Raw genomic sequence first — 21,155 nt, 5'->3', positions numbered from 1 at the left:
TTTTAAGGATGCTGGATTGGTTATTGAAGGGGAAGGCAGAGAGTTTCCAGAGCATGTGCAGCTTTTGTGAGAAAAGCGGTTAGCTACCTCTTGTCACCTGTATGGGGTACACAGTCCAATTGGGGAGGAAAGCACGCAGTAATACTTTCGATAGTCTGTTTGAAACTAGCTGAAATGGCTGCTCATGTTCTTTCTTTTTTAACCATCAGTGTTGCAAACAGCTGACAATTGCGTATCCCTTTTTGACAGTGATAGACGGTTCCACTCTGAGAACAGAAGAAAGACAAAGACTAGCGAGGGAGCGCAGAGAAGAGCGAGAGAAACAAAATGGTATATTCACATTCAACAACCTATACAATGAAATGCATTGATGCTTCCACTATGAGAGTTGTATACGAGGTACTACAAGTGTCGCATAGCTCTTTCATCACGTCTCCTTAAACATGTATATGCTAGCACATGCTCAGAGCTTCTGCTTTCCTGGCTTTTTGGGATGTAAGACAGGTAGCAGTGTGTCAAGAGCCAACCTGTGCAGTCCCTTGTGTCCTCTTGTGACCACAACTGGTGTCATGCAGGTAAGCATGCGATCTTGAGAAAAATGTTAAGACAGACCAGGGCTGCCAACTTCTGCACAGCCAGGGGCTGCGTGCCATCAGGGCCACAGAGCCAGGGGCAGATGCCATGGCGGCTACAGATCCAGAGGCCACACACTGGGCAGGTGTCTCACCCCCTGCCAGCTCCCTTCTGCCATGCAGGGTGCCCAGCACCACCCACCCTACCACATGCACAGCCCTCCTTCTCCCCCAAGCTGTATGTACCACCCACCTGGCAACTTGGCTCCTTTCTTGGCCATGTGTACAGCTCAGGCACTCCAGCCCCCTCCTGGCTACCAGAGCAGAAGCAGCTGGGATGGGAGGAGAGTGGGAGCAGTGGCCAGGCAAGAGCCCAAGGCAAGCCCAAAGGTTGATGGCTCTGATCTAGATAAATGTTATGTTGTGTGGACTGTGCTGATCCAGCAATATTACTAAAGACCCAGAACATTTGAGCAGCTCAGCTGCTTGATTGCATTTGAGCATCGCCTCTTTTCAGCATTCGAGGAAGCAGAAACTACTGTTGGACTGAGGCATTATTAATAATAAACTGCCTCCGAGTTGGGAGTCTTGGCCAGTGGAGATCATGTCAGCATGCATTGTGCATCTGTATGGCACAAATTTGAGACTCTTTTCTTGCATGTGCAGTGACTTATCTTCTCAGTTCATTTCTTCCTACAAGGCTCAGGCACCATCTCTGCCAATACGTTCAACTGCTGGCTCGTTATTCTTGGTGCTTCTGGCTTGCTTTTTAAACTCTCTATGCAGTTGTCTCCAAGAGCAAGTTGTGGAGGATAGTGACTTTTTGAGGAACTGTGCATAACTCGGCAGAAAGACACAGCAGTTATCACAATAACTCACTCAGTGACATGTATTTTGTAATGTAACATAAAGCATGAGTGAGAAACCCCCATGCTGTTAAGTCCCCTCTGTGATGTTCACACCCCCCCCCGCCACCAGTGACTTTAATATTATGATTACACATATGCACAGCAGAAGACATGTTCTCTAGCCTAAGAAGCTTACTTGGGGATCTGTCAAGTGCCAGACTTCAGAAAATATTCCAATTTCTTCCCAGTACCAGAGACAAAATCAAAGGCAGTATATAAGGTCATGCGCAGAGTCCATTGGTGGAGATGTATTTGTTACCAGATAATATTAGAATCCTTTTTAGATCTCTGTATTGGGGAGACTTCCTTCTCAGAGGTGAACAAATCTGTTGGCTACTTGCATATCACACTCTTCAGGCATACTCTTGAACTTTGCTTTAATTTTTTTTTTGTAAATTTTTTTTTTTTTTTAAACAGCTGCCAAAGAGACACAGATCCTTGAGAAGGAGAGAAAAGCAAAACTGCAGTATGAAAAGCAGATGGAAGAAAAGCAGAGGAAGCTGAAAGAACAGAAACAGAAAGAAGAGCAAAGGAGAGCAGCAGTAGAAGAAAAAAGGAAACAAAAAATCGAGGAGGAAAAGGTACTGTTCCTGGCTGCTGTGTAATAGTCAGAGCTGCCTGCATGATTTCTTTACCAGGAAATAAGTTGCCTCTGAATAGTGTAAGGGCATTGCTCAGCCCGGTGTTCTTTTGTAAGTCATTGGAGTTGGAGTCCTTACTGTTTTGGGGTGTAAATGTGTTTTCCTTCCCTGCTAGTATAGTGCTCTGTTACTTACATATGTCTTTTATTCCACTGAAGGGGGATGCATCTGTGTTTCTTGTTTTGTTTCGAGCTTTAGCGGGTTATCTTGATTTGCTTCCTGTAATTTTTAACACCAAGAGCAAGAAAAGATCCCTTAAGATTTTAATTTTTCAGTTGTTGACATGTTTTGTTGTTCTTCTGCCAACCAACATGGATGACTGGTTTTATGTTTAACCTTCCTCAGTGCCACTTCCTGACCCGTTGTGTTTTCCACTGAGGGCTGGCTGGCTCATGTTGCCTCAGTTCTCTTATATCGCTGCTCATGGTGCTGTCTTTGTGCTGCTAGCTGCAGACTACATTTCTACTAACTAGTTCACCCTCCTCTTGACCTTTCCTGGCCCTTCTGCACTTTTAGGAGCTCCCTGGTCCTGTCTGTGGATGTGTTTTATGCCATTTTCCTTGGCCAATGCTCCTTGGGCTCATCTTGTCTGAAGCCTTCTTATTTGCATAGCGTTATGCTCATTAGCTGAGATTGGATCCCAGGTGTTTTCAGCTTGGCCGTGAAAACCATGTGCAATAATTTAGGCTGCTGAAAAACGAGCAGAAGTATTTGTTCTGCACAGTAAATGCTTGGCCGAGAATGGAATTGCAAGTGTAATATGACTGCAGCTCTCGGAGTACAAGAGCCCTTTTCAGCTTAATGCTTTTTTGTCTAGAGAAACCTCAAGGCAGAGAGCTGCAGCAGTGGCTGCTGGGTGAAACCATTTATTTGAACAGAGAAGTGAATCATAGCATCAGCTGCAGACTCATGCCAACCTGAACTTTGAGATCCTGTCCCTAAAAGTGGATCTGATGCACACAACTATACCCATAGGGCATTTAGACATGTGCTCTGGGAGTGGGGGGAAAAGGGGGTCTTTAATAAGAGTATCTCTGAAAGCCACTCTAAAGCACCTGGAGCATCATGTGTATCAGTGTCCTCGCACTGAAAAATGGCAGCAGGGGCGCTTTAACTAAATCTCATTGTACGAGCTTTAGTTAAATTGCTGCTATTGCCATTTTTCAGCATGCAGGTGCACATGATACCGGAGTGTGCTAGAGTGCAGTAATTGCCATGCTCCAGCAGATTCAATTAATTGAATCTGGTATGACGCACTGTAATTACAGCACATCGGTGCAACCGCTCTGCACATGTATAGGCACCCATAGAGTCTAAGGGTTGGCACGGTCTTCTAGCTCTGCATAATGGGTTGCATCTGACCCATTAAACCTGCCTTCAAATAGGATGTGAAGGCAGAACCTGAGAGTTCAGAAATACAATCAAGAAATATTTAATTTTAGAAAGTGTTTTATATTTAAGATCTCTCCTTCCACTCCCAAATTTTACCAAATAAAACGGTGATAAAATACACAGTCATCCATATTTTTTTCTTCATGCTTCAGTCAGTTTGCTTCTGGCTAGTTGCCTCTGAAGACAACTTAGAAACAGAATTGCCATAGTAAGAAGAAGTGAAGTCTTCTCTTGCCTGAGACATATCAAAACCTTGTTGATGTGAAGAAGTGGAGTTCAAAATGTTTGAGTGACAGTAATTCAGACTTGGATTGTTAATAGGTATATAAAATGTTTTGGGGCACCATTTGGTATTTAGTAAGTAATGTGTGTTTATCTTTTGGGGGCAAGAATGTCTTTATTATGTCCGTTCAGTGGTGCCTGATCCCAGGTTGGGAATGTCTAGGTGCAGCTGCAGTACAAATAAAGAAGAACTCATAGAAGTGCAAGCTACAGATCTAAGCCCAGTTATGTTGGTGACTGCCACCTTGGGTGTCTGCTCTCATGAATTATAACTAATGAAGTAAACAGGACCAGGGGTAGATTAAATGTTAAGCAGTAATAGTTGGTAATCAAGGCACAGAATCTTCATAGAGAATTTTCCACCCTCCCGCTTCACTTTTCCTTCCATGTTCACCTTCTCTTAAGCAAAACATCTATCCAGAGACCTAGTCAGTGATGTTACCAATTTGGTGTTAAGGGAGAGTAGAAGCCTTTTGTCCTCAAGGAAGAGCATTGTTTGGGTAACTGGTCCCTTGGTATCTTACCATAGCACACCTGTGATCAACACCGAAGGAGCACAAGTGTAGCTCTTCCAGTAAATCGTCCTGTTCCCTGACAGCCTCTCAGTTGTGCGTGATTACAGCAGAGCTTGGATCACTCACATACAAGTGATTCACAACCCACTTAATTTGCAGCAAGTTTCTAAGTGAAGGATGAGCTGCTTACTTGGTTCTGGGGCTCTTGTTAGACCTGAGCAAATTCCTTATTAGAAATCTGAAGTTTGTGCAGCGCTCTACAAATATGACTGTCATGGGTTCCTGGTATTTGATGGAAAACAGCTCTTTAAAGAACTTCGAAGTCTAGAATTGCAGCAGTTCAAATACTTGATATTTTACAGTCTTTTATCCCCACTGCACTCAAATCCCTGATAATCAAGACTCTAGTGATTGAATCTTGCTGTTCCATGTTGTAAATCTGAATTGATACTTGGGGATTACAGCCAATTCTTTATCATATGCCCTTTTAAGGTGCAGGCGCTGAAACTTGGTCCCAGTACAGTGTGTTCCTGCTTTTAAAAGTTAAGAAATAAATAAATAAAGGGCCTGTTCAGAAAGTATTGGGAGCAGAAAATAGCAAAAAAGCTAGAGCAGCAGCAACAGATTTGTTAATCCACCAAATGTGGTACTCTATGATACGTGTCCTCCGTTAGCGTAATTTGGAGGCACGTTATGTTGTTTTTTGTTGTGCATCGTATTAAAATGATTGTTGATCTGTCTGCAGTATTCTTCCATGTTCACTTTGTTATAAATCAGGTTACGGTTGGGTGGTGCCAGGCATCTACACTCTGTACCTTGTTGTGAGCTTATGTGGTTGTCTCTAGTAATTATGGTTACCCAGCTTTACAGAGATGTTGTTTGGTAATAGGAACACTATGAAGCAGTTGTGCATCGTACGCTGGAGCGGAGCCAACGTCTGGAAACACGGCAGAAGCGGTGGTCGTGGGGAGGGTCTGTGACAGATTCGGACAGCAAGACTGGTAAGTGTGTTCTCTTTCTAGCGAGATGAAAAAGTGAACTGTTTTAACTTGCCACATATGAAATACCTCAGAGAAAAGGCAATACTTTTATAATGGTATCTTTAGTATGTCTCTGATTCCTGCTGCTCTGTTAGTCTGCAACTTGGCAATTGCATATAAAATGCCTTGAAAATGCGGCCTTCCCCAGACTTGCTGTCAGTGCTGGAAAAGGGTATACTGAAGATACTTACCTTTTACTCTTTATTTAAGCAGGTAAGGTGGTACAGTGGTTAATGCCCAGGCTTTTCCACGGGGGTGACCATGTTTTGTCCCAGTTCTGGTTACCCATTTTAAATGGTGTGTGCTGTCAAACCGATTTCTCTTAAACCATCATACAATTTGACACAATTAGCCGCTCTTGTCTGTCAGATGCCCCAAATTCGAACAGGCCAAGATCGGTATGAATTAGAGAAAAAGGGAATTGCAAGGATGTCTTCACAGTGCCTCACAGTGTCTGACAGACCCTCGCTCTCGTTGTAGGAGTCATAGAGAAATCAGGCTGGATGGGACCTCCAAAGGTCATCTAGTCTAGTCCCCTGCCTGAAGCAGGATCATCCTTATCTAAACCCTCCTGTATCATCTAACTCTTCATAAAACTACCATCAACTCTGACACAACACATGCATCTTAGGAGGAAACAACTTGCTGTAATCAGCTGTAAATCATAACTCATTTTCTAGCTGGAGAGAGAGAAGTTGTAAGAAAAGCAGTGTTGGCAGGTCCAACAAGTCCTAAAAGTAACTGTACAAGAATTAAGAAATCCCAGAATCAAACTCTGTTTGTGGTTGCAATGGTTGTAATAATGATCTTTTTTATCAGCATACTGAGAAATACTAGAAATGGAACTCTTTGAAATAATAATTGTCTTAATTATCTCTAACTTCCCATTTTCCTGTTAAGTGTATATTAAGCACAAACCAGCCTTGCACTTAGGCTCACAAACCTTCTTCTTCTGCAGAGACGCAGACAACGGATGAAGGTGGAACGGGTATTGATTTCCAAGTGCCCTTTTTGCTGTTGTTTTACATTAACCACTAACCTTTTGAACTGCAATTTTGACTTTTGCTGATGAGAATTAAGGGAGGCGTACCTTTTACATAGATGTGGGCCGACAGGGGCAACAGCCTTGGCTGCTACATGGGAGGGGTGCCTTGTACCTTTTAACAATCAGTTCTTGCTGGTTAAGGGTGGTCTCTGGTGGGATCCCAAGGGAGTCTGACACAAAAGTCACAAGCCCCCAGTTGTTCCTGCCCACCACACTGCCTCCAGGGGCAGGTGCAGGAAGCAGGACCCTCCCTACTCCCCTGTGGGTGTCCTGGTATAAAGAATGGGATAACTGGGATATCTTTCTAGCTGTGACAGGGATGCCGCCCTGATATGTTGAGTGTACAAGAATACAGTCCTCTCCATAAAGCAGGGTTTCTTAAACATTGTCATTGTCTCCTAAGACATGGAAAGTAATTTGGATCATTTTGGCAATCAGCAGCACTTATGGAAACTTCCCAGCACAGCAATGTAGAGAACAAATGGCCTAACTTTTTTCTCTAGTTGTGTTTTCACTGAGGGATTTGCAAAAGCAGAGCTGTCCATTGTGTTGGCATATAACACTTGAAGGTGACCTCCCTTGCATTTGCTTTCTACCTCTTTCTATGGAAGAGGTTGAGAAACACTTGGAAAGCCTTACGATCACTGATAATTGGTTTATAGGAGATACAAAAAAATAACTTCCTTTATTACAAAGGCTTCATATGACAGCCCTTTGCAGAGACCCAGCTAAATCTGTGAGCTCTAAAAAGACTGTGTGCATGCTCCTAGCTTTACTAATCCACTACAGCTGCCTTGTAATGCTCTGCTATAATACTTGAAAACGCAATGAAAAGTTTAACTGAGCATAATTTAACAGCTATAGCCTATTCTGGCAACCACAGCAGAAACACGTGTGTTGTTTCCCGCCCCCCGTTTCTCTTGCTTTTCTATGCATGCGTTGGTCATTGGTTTGACTGGGTTGGCTTCCCTTTGAAACATACAGTCCTTAGGGACACGCATTCAATTCAGTCATCTTCTGGTATCCAATCTGATTTATTTTCAAAGGCAAGTTGGAAAATTATGGGCCTGTCCTATTTCCGAAAAGTGTCACACTCGTTTTTACTGTCAAGTTTTCCCTTAAACCGAAAAACAACATAATTTGCCCAGAATTGCCCATTGCTTCATAAAGCAGCCTTTTTCTTTTTAAACGCAGTCTTTACTTTTCCTCTTATTCCTGAAGAATATACCCATAAGAATATAAAACTTATCTCTCTCCCTTGATCTGCAGTTGCAATGCCTCTATCCAGGTCCATCAAAAATTAGCAAAGCCCTCAAACAAAGCAAGAAAGAAGCAGGCCTACCATCCAGAAGTGCGCGGGGGAAACCTTGAGGCTTTTTGTCTTGATTTGCTTTGCCATTCACCTTTTATAGGAATTGCATAAGAGCTGGTTTGTCTGATCAGCAGCCTAAGCAGTCCTCACATGCTTTAACCAAAGCGCCCAAGACAAAAGTACTTTGTTCGGTGAACAGAACCAAGTAATGACCTTTCCTTTGGTGCCCTACCTTAGAAGCCCAGGGTCTGGGTAATGTGCTGTTAAATTGGTCTAAAAGATCTAGGGAAAGTCACTTTCTTGAACCCCCTCCTACATTTGGGTTCTGTTGGTCTTCCTACTTGTTCCCTGCCTTCTCTGCTGGAGCCCTTGGAAAGGATTTGACCGTCATATTTTAAAAGCAGCCAGGATCTGCAGCAGTGAGGTCTTTGGGTTTTGTGAGAACCCCAGGGGGATAACAGACTGAGAAGAGAGATTCCTGCAAGGACAGACATGGTATCGAGGCCTCGGTAAGAGAAGTCTTTTCTGCCTCTTAGGCCCTCTTAAATATGAAACTTGTGCTGTTGGCAGCCTCGGCTCAGAAATGCAAACAGTACACACCCATTCCTACACTGCAGGCTAGTGCGGAAGCACCAGGTGGAAAGCAGACATTACAGGCACAAGGAAGCCAATTTCCCCTTCAGGCCTTGCAGTGAGCTGACATATACCTGCTGTTCGGGCTCGATGTTCTCCGTTCTGCTGGCTGTGTTCTTATTTTTACTCTCTTCACAGTAATTTGTTCCAACTTGTCTCCTGTAATGTCTGGTACGGGGTGAGACTTATTGTGGATTCCTTTGAGTTGTACTGCATAAAGTGATTTGAGAGTAGCTTCATGGAGAGAAATGAATTGGGGCTGGACCTGATGATCTTATGAGGTCCCTTACAGCCCTGATGTCTATGAAAATCTATTAAAAGAAATGTTGTGTGTGGCAGTTGTACAAAAAACTTGCCACTGGTGGTTGGGAATTTGGAAGGTCAGCAGAAAATCCACAATCAAGCACTTCATCCCAGTATTAACTACTTCTCTGTTAAATGCTGACAAATGCGGTTTGACTCTAACAAGAAGCCTGCAATATAGTGAAGTGCTGCATAATAAGTCTTTGGCATCCTTCACAGTAAAGGCCCAGCAGCTGCGAACGAGTTTCCTATTGCAAAATGATGCTAATCCAAACCAAAAAATGCACTGTCTGAACACAGTGCCTTTGCCATTCTGTTGGCTGTTTGCTCCACTTCTTGCAGTTTGACTTGTACAGGGGGGAGAACTTTTATTTCTCAAAGAAAATCCTCCAAATGCAGAACTAAACCAGTTAGGAGACTGGGTTCAATGGCCCAGGAGAGGCAGCTCAGTCCTGTGAGTTCCTAAACAAGTGCCATGCACCATTGTTCAAGAACATGCCAAATTTTGCTCAAGAGGTGCGTGCAGAAGGATGCCATTCCCTAGTATTAGCAGTTATTCTCACTAACAGCCTAACGAGAGATAACATTTGAAGCTGGTTGATCAAGTAATTAAAATTATATTGACAAGGGAGCTAATAAAAAGGTTCATCTGAATCCTGAGGAATGGATTAAAGCTTGAGTGATGTTTCCAAGGACCCTAGGATGCCATAAGCCAGAATAATTCCCTTTGGATCCCAGCAGCCCATAGACTAAATCCTAGGTTTCATGGCAGTTCTTAAATTGTATTTCAAGCAAATGAAGTCTCAGATTTAGTTTAATACTTGTGCATCCCTGCTTTTTGGTTACTTCATTTATTGAGAAGTCCTGTGAGTGGCTACACAGCCTGCTCCTACATCCTGAAGCCATTGTGCTGTCTCGGGGTGCAGTTTGCTTTGGAAAAAACATCCCTGTATAAGACCCTGAGACTGTGTAAAGTTCATATAAAACCCACCTGCCTTAGGAAATCCTTAACTCAGATTTTCACTACTGTGTGCACTGCCCCAGTGCATGCCGTAGACCCTTCGATTCATGTTTTAGGCATCATGATCTTACTCAGTGCAGCACAGACCTCCCACTTCTCAGTCTGTTGGGTGCTGGCATTGCCGAGCTTGGGTTTGTATACACGCAGCATGGCGGAGGCAGGCCGATCCAGTCAAATCCTTACTTGCTGGCTGCTTCTAAAGGAAGCTTTCCTCGCATGCTTGGGAAAGGGAAGAGCTCCCTCCATGGTGAATTTTACCTGCGCATGGCTTTACTACTGAGATAATCAGCTCTGCTGTCAGCGTTTTTGATTCTGTCAAAAATATCCATTAAATTCATATTGCATATTTCCCATTTTTATCATGCTGGTTTCTGCTGCCTTGTGTGGATTGGTGTTTCCTGCTTTAGCGGTTTCCACAATAACGGGCGCCTTGCTCCTGTCTAGTGGGCCTGGAGAAGCGCTCCATCCTGAAAGGGTACTGCCTTGTGCCTACAGCGCAAGGTCAGTTGACATGTGGGCTAAGGCAGAACCGAACATTCGAAGGTCCCGTCATTTGATCTCTTTTATCACTTCGATGTATCCAGATGCGCAGAATCTCCAAACACCATGTGGAACCTCAGGGCCAAGATGTAGACACATTTTTGATATTTTTCTCCTGCTAGCACCTCCAAAGCCCCACAAACTTGTAGGAAATGTGCTCTGATGGTTAGAGCAAGGCTTGAGAGTTAACTCCACCACTCTCTGAGCTGATCAAGCCACCTAAGCTTTCTGGACCTTACTTTACCTGCTGAAAGAGTTTTAAAGGCGGTTAAGGTAACGTGACGTGCTTGGAGATTCTGGAAAGGAAGGCCTAGCACCAAAGGCTCTTAGCAGTCAGTATTTTGGTGGTTTCTTTCTCCTCGGTATTCTAACAGAACTGAGTCTGAGCATTTATTTCCGAGGACATAAATCAAGATTTCAAACAGTCTCCAATGCATGGAAAATGAGATCTTTCCCCAAACCTAACAAAACTGAACGGCTTGTTTCTATGCAGGTTGTTAGCTTTTAATAATTCCAGCAGCAAGCATGCAGCAAAGCCCAAAATATCTTCATTAATCACCAAGCAGAGGTGGTAGGAGCTTTCAGGATGCAATACTTAAGCCAGGTTATCCCAGAGAAACCTGTTTTCAGAGGTAAGGCAGATGCTAAAACAAACACTTCTGTCTGCAGCCAGCAAGCGTTCCACATCTGCAGCAAACCTCAAGCAAGCGGAAGTTGCCATGAACAAACGCTTGTCCTCTTCTGCAGCGCTGCTCAGCTCAGCTGATCGAAGTAAGTGTGGATGTGTTGGGCCAAGGGCTCTTCCTGGGTGAAAGTAGTCTGAATATATTCCTTCTCTGAAAGCATTTTATTTCACTCGTTAACCACTGGACTGACCCAGTTCCTCAGTTTGATCTGTTAGAACAGAAGAGGAATGGCAGAGATCACTGTTTTCTTATTTCTAGCGTTCAGTTTTACTAAAGCCAAATTTTTAATGAATGATTGATAAAGTAATTGTTTTGGACCAGCTCAGAAGGCTTTGCTTGCTTTGCACAATTTTTTTTTAATTGTAGATCAAATTAAAAACTGCAACTGAAAAAAAGATGAGAATTTTTTTCTCCACTAAAATAGCTGCAGACATTTGATTTGCATATTCATAACAAAAAGAAATGCTGCCCTTGGCATTTGGCCTGTTTTGTGGGCCTTTTACCTGTACTCTGCAGGGACCTCATTGCTTTTGCATCTTAGAACTGAATATAAGCAAAAATGGACAGAAACAGTGGGAAATTCTGCCGTCCCCTTTTTGCTTTGACTTTGGGATTTCACAGGGCGTAGCGTATTCTGCCATCATCTCCCAATTTATTAAATGACTGTAGATTACAGCCTCAGTGGCGATACACATCTCTTCTTCCCCCACCTAGAGTATTTCTTGTATTGTGTCAAGATGGGTTTTTTTCTCCCTTGCTTGTTGTAAAACCCTGGGTCAGTACTACTAAGCCTAGTCCTGCTGAAAGAGCCCTGGGCTGGAAATCTGATGAGTTCAAAGAACATGAGTTTCTGATAATGCGCTTTCCCTTGCTTCCACCTGCCAATAACAGTTTTTTCCTTATTGATGGAGGAAGCTGACTATCCAGGGGAAATAGTGAAACTAGCTGTTCAGAAACGGTTGCCATGGTTTTTTCTCATTTAGTACATGTCATCACTGTCTTCTCCAGACTGCTAAGTTGCCAGTGACACAAAGATGTTCACAAGTCTGTTTTGGGGGGAGAGAGCTTGCTTAACTTTGTTTTACATGCTCAGGGAGAGGAGAGGAGAGCTCCCCACCCCCTCCCCAAGGGTGCTGCAGTCTGTTTAGGGTGGTTGTGCTCAGCTGCATCCTTTTAGAAATTACGGATTCTTAGGGGCAAAAAGCATATAAATTGAGGAGGGAAGGGGAAAGACTTTCTTATGTTGCATGAAACCAGAGTAAGGGCCCAGTTCTGCAGAAGGAAGAGGCCTTAGAGGTCCATGGCCCTACTTATGAGCTGCACAGTTTATGTAGATACATGTTTGCAGGGCTGAGCATTGGGTGTGAGCAAGAAACAGGACCATGCTGCATATGAAGCATTTGTCCTCATTTCTGTTCACGTTCATATTTATTTTGCCAGTTATCACCTGAAAGGGATTGGCCCAAAACCTCTGACTCAATGTGACGCGTAGTGTCTTTTGGGGGAATATCGGGCTTAGCCTTATTTTCTGGAAGAGTCTGAAATGGGAAAGCTGATCAGGACTCCCAGCCAGGGTTTCACTGTTCAGGCTTCCCCTTCAATAAGTCAGAGCAGCACTGAGCTCCTGGTGCAGCTCCCCTACAGCAGCAGTCGCCTAGTAAATGATGTGTGGTTTAGGCACCCATGACTGCAAGCATCTCTCTGGGCCTGTTGCAGCGAGTTGGGATTCCTCTGTGTCTCATCACTGTTTTGTATCATCGTAGGCACTTCTGGTTGTGACTTGTAAACTGAGTCCACCATGACATGATGGCATCTGAGAGGCTGCTTTCCAAATGAAGCTTAATTTAACCAACTTTCACATTTTATTTCTATTTTATTAGCAACTTTAACTACGCTTTTGCAAAGGGGAGGTGTGGGGTGGGGAGAAAGAGATGCTAACCCTTTTGGACACCGTATGTGCTTTTAAAGATAATGGCTAACTAACTGCGTCCTAAAAAACAGGTGGCTGACTTCCAAACTGCGTAGCGGATATAATCCCAGGTTTCACCTGGTTTCTTCTATTTACATGTAGGTGCCTGGCTGCTGCCAGAACCTGAAATGGAAGTGGGATTGTACCCCTGGACCAGTGAAGAAATATCAGTTTTCAGCTTGCCTCTCCTCTGGTTTACTCCAGTTGAACTTTGATGTCAGTGGAGTTACTTCTGACCCAAGCTTGTGTCTCTGTTGTCTCTGACAAAAAACATGAGCAACAGCCTCTTTTAAAGCTTACATATTTTGAAAGGCATTCAGTGTCAGCATGTGCTCGCTCCCAAATCCTTAAAAAATAGTTAGGGAGGTTAATCACCATCAAATTCTGGCTTGCTTTTTGGAGCAGATCATAATTAAATTGTTCGGTGGTGTTATTTTTAATAATGCTCTTCAAATTAGCCTTTTTGGGCCTTTCAGATCTTTCTATATTATCTAGACCAGCTACTAGCTTATGTTTTAAATGCCCTCAGGTACTGGGCTTGGGGCTTAGGGTCTGGGTTGCGCTGGGCTTGGGATCTGTCCCTTTTTATTGAATTTAAAGATGTTTTTTTCCTGGATGCATCAGAAGCAGTATCCTACCTTTTTGCAATGAATCTTGATTTTGATTTAAGTCTTAATTTTACCACACATACATGCACAGGACAAACTTCAGGATAACTTTGCTGTCCAATGATTTGAAGATACACTTTCATTTCTTGCCACACGTGGATTCTGTAGGGTTGATTTAAATGAATCAGGTGTGTTGATTGCACTGCTATCGCATACGCTATGAGCAGAAATAGTGGGGTTGGTGGTTAACAGAACTCCTCCAGACGCTGGATAAAACTTAATCCTGGGATTTGCATTTTCACTTGCAGGTACCACAAAAAGAAGTGCTTCCTTAAGCAGATTGAGTAACAAAGCCCCTCTACATTCTTCCCAGTCAGCACCCAAAGGTTCACAGGTGGAACAGAAAGGTGTCGGAAACTGATTTTCTTTTGCTTAATTAGGAAAGGGCAGGTTAACTATTTGAGATAACTTAAGTTTTGTCTTTTAAGTTGAATGTCCAAACTTTGTCCGTAAATAATTTCTACCAAAAGAGCACATACGTGCAGGGCATCTGAATGTTTGGATGTAGAGATTGGGATGCATGTGCTACTAGTAACAAACATTTCATTCATAATTCTTGATTTCATGAAATCTATGAAATCTTGGGTTTGTCTAAGATGATTTCCCCAGAGATGGTACTGAAGGGGGGTGTGGGGCATCTGCTAAAATAGACAACCAGCATGGCAGAAGGATTGAATAATGCCACTCAATTCTGCGTAGAGGTATTCTTGGCAATATGAAGAACTAAAGGCAAGAAGGGGGTAGGTCGTGTATTCAACATGCAAATGCCTTATTAAAAAATAATAATCCTTGCACTTGGTCTCTAGGAGGAGCAGGAAAGAAGAGGAGCACATCTTTGAATAGAATGAATACTAAACCTCACTCTCCCCCCGAGTTAGAGAAGGTGAAAAAGGAAGAAAAACCAGGTGGTTAGCTCTTTCTAAAAACTAACCTTTTACTTTGCAATTTCATAGCAAGCTGAGGAGAGATTTTTTGCCCTAGACTGTTCCCTCTGCTGTTTCTACGTTTGGAAACTTTTCAAGGATTTTAATTATGTAGTCGTAAGATTAAATTAGCTCTTCAAACTCCCTGCATTTGATGGAAAAATGCTGTTGGGAGTTTTTGGTGATTTGTAGCAAATCCGATTGCAAGCAGGCGAGCAAAAGCTTAGAAAAACGACAGGGAGACATTTTAAGGCAAAGAGATGATTTCACTCTCTGAAGGTTTTATTCTTTACCCAAATCTCACTCTCTTTTTGGCTTTTAAAAGCTCTGTTGTTTTTCCAGTTTAAAAGCCACTTCTCTGTTCCTGCTGCTGGACTGTTGTGTGTTCCCGAACTAGAGGGAAACTCTTCCCCCACCCTTCTCCCTCTCCCCTTCCCTCTTGTGTCTTTGCATCAAATCCTGTGGTTATTAATACTCTTTTCTAATCGTGTTGTTTATGTGAAGCCAAAGGACAGCTGCTTTTATAACAGATATTTTCCTTTTCAATTAACAAGTTGAAAACTTTCCTTTTTAGCGGCTTTTTGTCGTCCTGGGAAGCTGCAGGGTAATGCTTTGAAACCCTTTCGCTGTGAGCAAGCTGTGCAAATCAGCTCTTATAGCTGTATGTAGTAACCCACGAGATGTTTCTGGTTTGCACCCTAATCTGTCCAAATAACCTCTCTTGCACTTGAACTTCCAGGGAGCCTTTGCCTAGCTGCGCCCAAAGTTTTTCATGTTTTGACTTTCATTTTAGCACCCATCTCTGTTTCATTTGTGTATCATCCTTTTTTGCATAAAAATAATTAGTAATAAACAAGTCAAGGACAACAAATGCAGTCCTGTCTGATTGCAGCATTTAATCCTTCTGTACTATTACTAGATATTTCCTTCTTTATGACTTTTTTTTAATATTTTCTTCTGAAAATGTTTTGATTTGCAACAATGCTCACAAACCTCCTTTGCTGTTGTGCTGCTTGTTTCCTTTGTTATATGATTTCATGTTGGATCCTTTTTGATTTGTTCCCATCATTCAGCTCGTCGCTCCCAGTTCAGTCCTCTGGAGAGTAATGTAATCAGCCGCCTCCTCGCTCCCACACAGGCCTCCTTAGCTAGGAGCAAAAGTGCTGCTACATTATCGGCTGATGGACAAGATGCCTCAGGTAACAGGGGTGCAGAAAAAGCCTGCAAGGGATAGCAGTGCTCTTCAAGCAAGACCTGCCATGAGTCTAACTGTACTGCCCTCATCCGCAGCTCAGGCAGTTAGTTAACACATCACTATGTACCGTGCTACTTGCCTTATATTTGCTTTGGTAAAGTAAATGCAGCCCCTTTTCTGTGTTGCATGTTTGTTTTGCAATTTAATTGAGTAGTTTTGCCTTTTAAACTGCAATACCATTTTGGTTGCAGAGAACATTATAGTGATACTTATTTTTGACCTGATTTGAGCTCTGTGTTTTGAACGCACACCTAAATAAACGAGGGTAAACTTGTAGTACAGAATCTGAAATTTAAAACATTTCAGACGAGGCATTAAGTAGGAAGTATTTCTTTTAGGGATACCTTACTGGCTTAAAGAAACAAAATTCTCCATGACTCTTACTGGATGCATCTCTAAGAGAGATCCAGTGTGACCTCTCTTACAGATGCATCCAGTAAATGTATTTTGTTTGCTGTACAGGAGGCTTCAGATGTTGTGGCACCAACCTGGAATCCACCCCCCTGTTCTTTTTCTCCCTTTCAAGTTGGTTTGCATTTCTTTAAGGCTGTGCAATGTTTGTCAGATTTTATATCTCTTAAACCAGTTAAGATTCTTGGTTAGTCACAGCATTTGTTCACTGCCTTATACCTTTCTTTGGCTTATTCATAGTCCATGTTCACATTCATGTCATCTTTTATTTAGAAATACCATCTTCTTTTTTTTTTTTTTTAAACTGACATGCACAGGATGCGAGTCTGGCTCTATTCAACAACAAAAAAGTAGAGATTTCATTGTATCAGTAATTTTAGTGATGCTTTCACCTGCATAACTCTAGTAGTCTCCTTGTTCTTCTCCAGCTCAAATTAATGGTCATAAAGTTCTGTTCTTACAACAGTGCTATAGATATTAAAATAAATGTTTTATCCATAATAGTCCAGTAATTGGATGCTGGCATCTGTAGGTTGCTAGAATTTTCTTAATCCTGTAGAAAAATCAAATGTTTCCCCCTTGGACCTGTTAGCTTCTGTTTGTAAATATGTCTATCGTAATCCATATTTTATAGACTTCTATATATGCACCACGGCCTTTTAATTTCTCTTGGTGATCAGTTCTGTGCAGTGGTTGTGTTTTGTCAACATGGCTTACTGCATATTAAGAACTTAACCGTTTTGAAGGTGATAAAGCAGTTATAATTTGACCATTAATCCTTTACACTCACATATTCTTCACTTGCCTCCCATCTCAATTTATTTTTTTTAATGCAGATAAAAAAGACCTGAGTATGTGAGTGGTAAATGTGCAAGTACTCTTATACAGTTGCTTATTAAATAAGAACAATACATAAAAAACCTGCCCAGGATGCTTAATATGGTAACTGCAATTTGTTACCACTTATGAAAAACTGCTCTTCAGGGTGGAGAAAATGATCCCTTTTGCTAGAACACGGGCAGCTACATAATGCCAAACGTGTGACATCCCACTCTGGGCTCTAGAAAAGGCTGGCCCATAGAGACCCTCTGATTTGATCTTGAATTGCGATAGGTGCAGTGCGACTGAGTTGGAAACTATCTGTACACTGCAAGCCTGATGGAGACAATGTTTGAAACAACATTTTATTTTTATCTACCCCCAGCTGCTGCTTTCACAATGATTTTGTTCTTGGTGCTGTTGCTTCTGAAGTACTAATTGCGTGGTGATGGTGGCTTGTCCATGACCTGTTGCAACGTACACTTCCTGCAGTGTTTCCTCTGTATGGTTTCTAACACGCACAATCTTTCTCTCTCCCTCTCTCTCTCTCTTTCTCCTCCTGTGTCGTGTTCTCATGCTGTGCACTTGGTTCTCTGTTTTGTCTTGTCGTATTCCTAACTTTTATAGAATCTCACCTCTGTCCTCGTTCAGCTTCAGCCAGCTCTGTCAGCACGCCGGTCCACACTCCCCGAGTACCCGTACGCAGCAGGAGCATTGACAGATTGAAGACCTCCCTACCTGCCTCTGAAACAAGCTCGCCAGACTCTGCACAGGTCTGTTGTCTCGGCTAAGACATTGCAAGAAGTAATTCTCTTTTGAGGTAGATTGAACTAGGGCCCTATTCTACAGCTTCACAATCCTCCTCAAGAGCAATAATGCATTGCTCCACAAATGCCCAGTATGCACATCAGAAGCTTTCTTTGCATTGTAGGTAAATGTTACTGAGCAGTGTCTGTCTCAAAGTAGCAGCATTGTAACAAGGGGAATTTCTACATCTCTGAATTCCTGTCATCTTCCAAGCAATTGGTTTTAGAGTGAATTTTAAATCATCTTGGGTTGGTCTTTCCATTAAGATTTAATAAAAGCAAGTCCAGATGAGAAATGGGAATATTAAAGTGTCATTTTTGTGAGCAAAGAGAGCTATTTCAGAGATGGTCTTAAACTGATTAGAAACAAATTTCAAGTGTGTTTGAAGCTAAACTGAAATCAGTCTGTCCCCAGATCTCTTGGATGTGCTTTTCTTCATAATCTGCTGAGTCAAGTTCCCAGATTCAGACAGGCTCAAGCTTCTTGGAGAGCTTCAAATCTCCATGAGAATTGTGCGGGCCAAGCTCTTGTATCTTTGAGGACATGTTCATAGATCCAAGAGCCTTATTAATGTAATGTTGCTGGATCCATGTTCCAACAAAGAAACATCTTAAATAAGAGGGCAGCCTTCTGCATTTCTCTTACATCATCAGTGTTTCTGTGTGTCTGGGCAGAAATCAGAGGCAGAAAAGCAGTCGCCATGTTCTGTGGGAAGACGCCCTCCTTCTCCGTCTGTGTCAGCTCATAGAAGATCTCCTTCACCAGCTAGTTTGGCAAAGCATCCGCCATCCCCCTCTTCAGTTAGGTATGTGTATCGGTTTAAATCTCTGTTCATCCTACGTATCATTCAAAACAAAAATGCAGGCTCTGATGCTGTCCAGTTCGAAGCAGTGCGTTGCTGTGCATATCACAGCCCAGAGGAAGGGTACTTGTCTGTGTCTGACCCAACTATACAGTTGGTCCAATACAAGATCGTAAAACAGCCAGAGAAATGGTTCCTCTTCAATGGCACATTTCAGGCTAAAAAATACTCTTCTTTCAGCAGACAAAATCAAAAGGCGCGTCCACCATCACCCAGCATCTTAAAACAGAGGCCACCCTCTCCAACAACAGTTGCTAAACCAGCACCTATCCAACGACCCCCTCTTACCCCAAGTGTTATCAGTATTACCAAAAAGAAGCCTGAAACCGAGAGCAAACCAAAGGAGAAGAGCACAGATGGAGTGGGACAAGAGCCCAGTGTTTCGCAGCCCTCGGAGAGGGAAACTGTAGCAGCTGCCTCAAAGACCAAAGAAGGTAAGTGCCTTCAGGTGACCAGCACGCATCTTATTCCAGATACAGCTATGATGGCACTTGCAACTACACAGCTTGAAGGTGGCACTTCTCTAAAGAGAGATCTGGGGATGGGACACCCCCAACACAAATTGAGTTCCTAGGCAGCAGCTGTCCATAAAGATCATGGTGGCAGGTTTGGAAAGTATGCAGGCCAGGCCATCCCCTTTCTAAATTTCCCCTGAATGCTGAGTCTGATGTAGCATCCTCCTAAGGGGAGGAAGAGAAGCCCTGATCTTTCATTGGAGGACTTTGACTCAAATTGGACATCCAATCCAATTTCTGGGCTTGGCATCAAATTCTCTTGTGATGTTGATTTATGGCTTTCTGAGCTGGACTTCCCTGTGCCCTGGTTTCCCCATCTGAAATAGGAAGTTGAATACTTTGCTAGTCTTTGTGAGATATGAGAAAAGTGAAATGCAGTAGCCGTGTCCACCCTCTCCAGTTCCTGTGTGGTTCTGCCTTGGTACAGGTGTAATCTGGTTGTATTGTAGTTTGTGCTCTGTAGGGGACGCTAGGAAAGCTTTCCAATAAAGTGTTGGTCAATTATTAATTGTACAGTGGCTTTAGAAAAACGTAGTCACTCCACAGTGTGCAGTTTGACTAGACAGTTCAAGGTTTGACTAAAAACAATTTCCTGTTTACTGTTTGGGTGTTAAACAGGCTTAGATTTGCAAACACATACACCCAACAAGTACAGATAGAAGCGTACATCTTTGAAGCCCTAAAATGTAAAGCAGATACCTTGGCATTTGACACCGTTGATATTTCAGTGGTGACACTTTTATTGATTTAGGTTTGTGGATGCAGAGCACACACCACTCCTCTTGCCTTGACACTTGCTGCTGCTCTTGTTTGTTATAACAGTGTAGACCAAGGACTGTTGTGTTACTTACTGTACAAACACACAGGATACATCGATGTGGCCTCGCACTGGACCCCAGATTCCTGCTTCCAGAATGGAGCCCTACCCACTCCGGGGCAGGACCAGCGATTTGGCATTTTAGAGCAGCCGGCCAGGCACAGTTCTGAGCCCCTACCCACACGGCTCTTAGTGGGCAGAGAGGTGTCAGATCCCAGAGATGCACTTCCGACACACTGCTAGGTGTCAGTTCGTTAGAAGAACTCAGCAGCTTCCCTTGATGGAAGGCTGGAACTGCATAATGGGTTGTTCGCCCCAGAACTAACGAACAGCATGCGCGTGCACCTTTGTCGTGCTTCTGCAACTGTGTGCTCGCAGCTGACGTTTTCACTCCTGCAGTGGGCAGGTGGTGTTGTCATGTCCACAGCTGTTGAAAAGTCTAACCTACCCACCTCGCCTAAGCATACAAAGGTGTTCAGACATCACAGAAATGCAAATTATAGTCAAGTATCTTGTTTTTGGGCCAGAAGCAAAATACCTTTAGCTGCACATGTTGATTTGCTGTCTTGAAGGAGGCAGCTTTTTTCCATTTAACAACTTTCCTGAATGCATAAAGATGATGCTGACTTTTTTGCCTCTGACTTGATGCCAGAGGTTATTGGCTGATCTGTGAAGACATTACCAACAAAAAAATTTTATATCCTCAGCTAATATAGATGGAGGCCTATCTGCTTCAATAGCTGAAAACTGGGCAGTACTTTTTGCACCTCTGAAAAGGTGGAGATAGTTCCTAAGCCGCAGTTCTGTTTGCTAGGGATTTCTATAGTATGTTTACAATTAACTTTGTAGAAAGTGGCTTTTTGGAATATTTTTGTTTTCTTATTAACATGTTTCTTTATTCAGATACCATGGTAGAAGGCATAGTATTAGAAGGTGATTGCTTATATGCACGTGTGCTTGCACACAGCCACTTGGGCTGTTTCATTCTCCATGGAAATGAGAAATTCCACACATCGTAGCCATGTGGAAAGATTCATCATCCTAGAGAGTTTGTCCTCTACTGACATGAAGTGCTAGAGATGTACTGCACGTTATTTTCATCAAAGTTCAGTATAAACAAGAAAGCATAAATGTTAAATGAATTTCAAAAGATTTTTTTTAAATGTAAATTTGCCTTTTTGCTCCTGAATATGCTTGTTCAGCCGATTAGAAAAACAAC

General features: G+C 42.8%; 1 protein-coding gene across 5 annotated transcripts in view; it reads left to right on the top strand.

The window, feature by feature from the left end:
* The window catches only part of MAP7D3 (MAP7 domain containing 3), a 51,799-nt gene that overhangs the window by 21,057 nt on the left and 9,587 nt on the right, over nt 1–21,155 (top strand). The window contains exons 3-13 of one of the 5 annotated variants that reach the window (XM_090058924.1): nt 250–330; nt 1,898–2,061; nt 5,200–5,311; nt 6,309–6,338; nt 10,874–10,975; nt 13,776–13,874; nt 14,334–14,432; nt 15,524–15,649; nt 17,587–17,708; nt 18,417–18,547; nt 18,785–19,038. In XM_090058924.1, the coding sequence (XP_089915050.1) occupies nt 250–330; nt 1,898–2,061; nt 5,200–5,311; nt 6,309–6,338; nt 10,874–10,975; nt 13,776–13,874; nt 14,334–14,432; nt 15,524–15,649; nt 17,587–17,708; nt 18,417–18,547; nt 18,785–19,038 (1,320 nt within the window). Of the gene's footprint in view, nt 1–249; nt 331–1,897; nt 2,062–5,199; nt 5,312–6,308; nt 6,339–10,873; nt 10,976–13,775; nt 13,875–14,333; nt 14,433–15,523; nt 15,650–17,562; nt 17,709–18,416; nt 18,548–18,784; nt 19,039–21,155 lie in introns of all 5 variants that reach the window. The other 4 variants (XM_090058923.1, XM_090058922.1, XM_090058926.1 and 1 more) reach the window with 4 other exon arrangements.

The sequence above is a fragment of the Crocodylus siamensis genome, chromosome 8 (assembly GCF_052110815.1).
Source record: "Crocodylus siamensis isolate JL-2025a chromosome 8, ASM5211081v1, whole genome shotgun sequence".
NCBI classification, from domain to species: Eukaryota; Metazoa; Chordata; order Crocodylia; family Crocodylidae; genus Crocodylus; species Crocodylus siamensis.
This window is presented reverse-complemented; position numbering and strand designations above follow the sequence as displayed.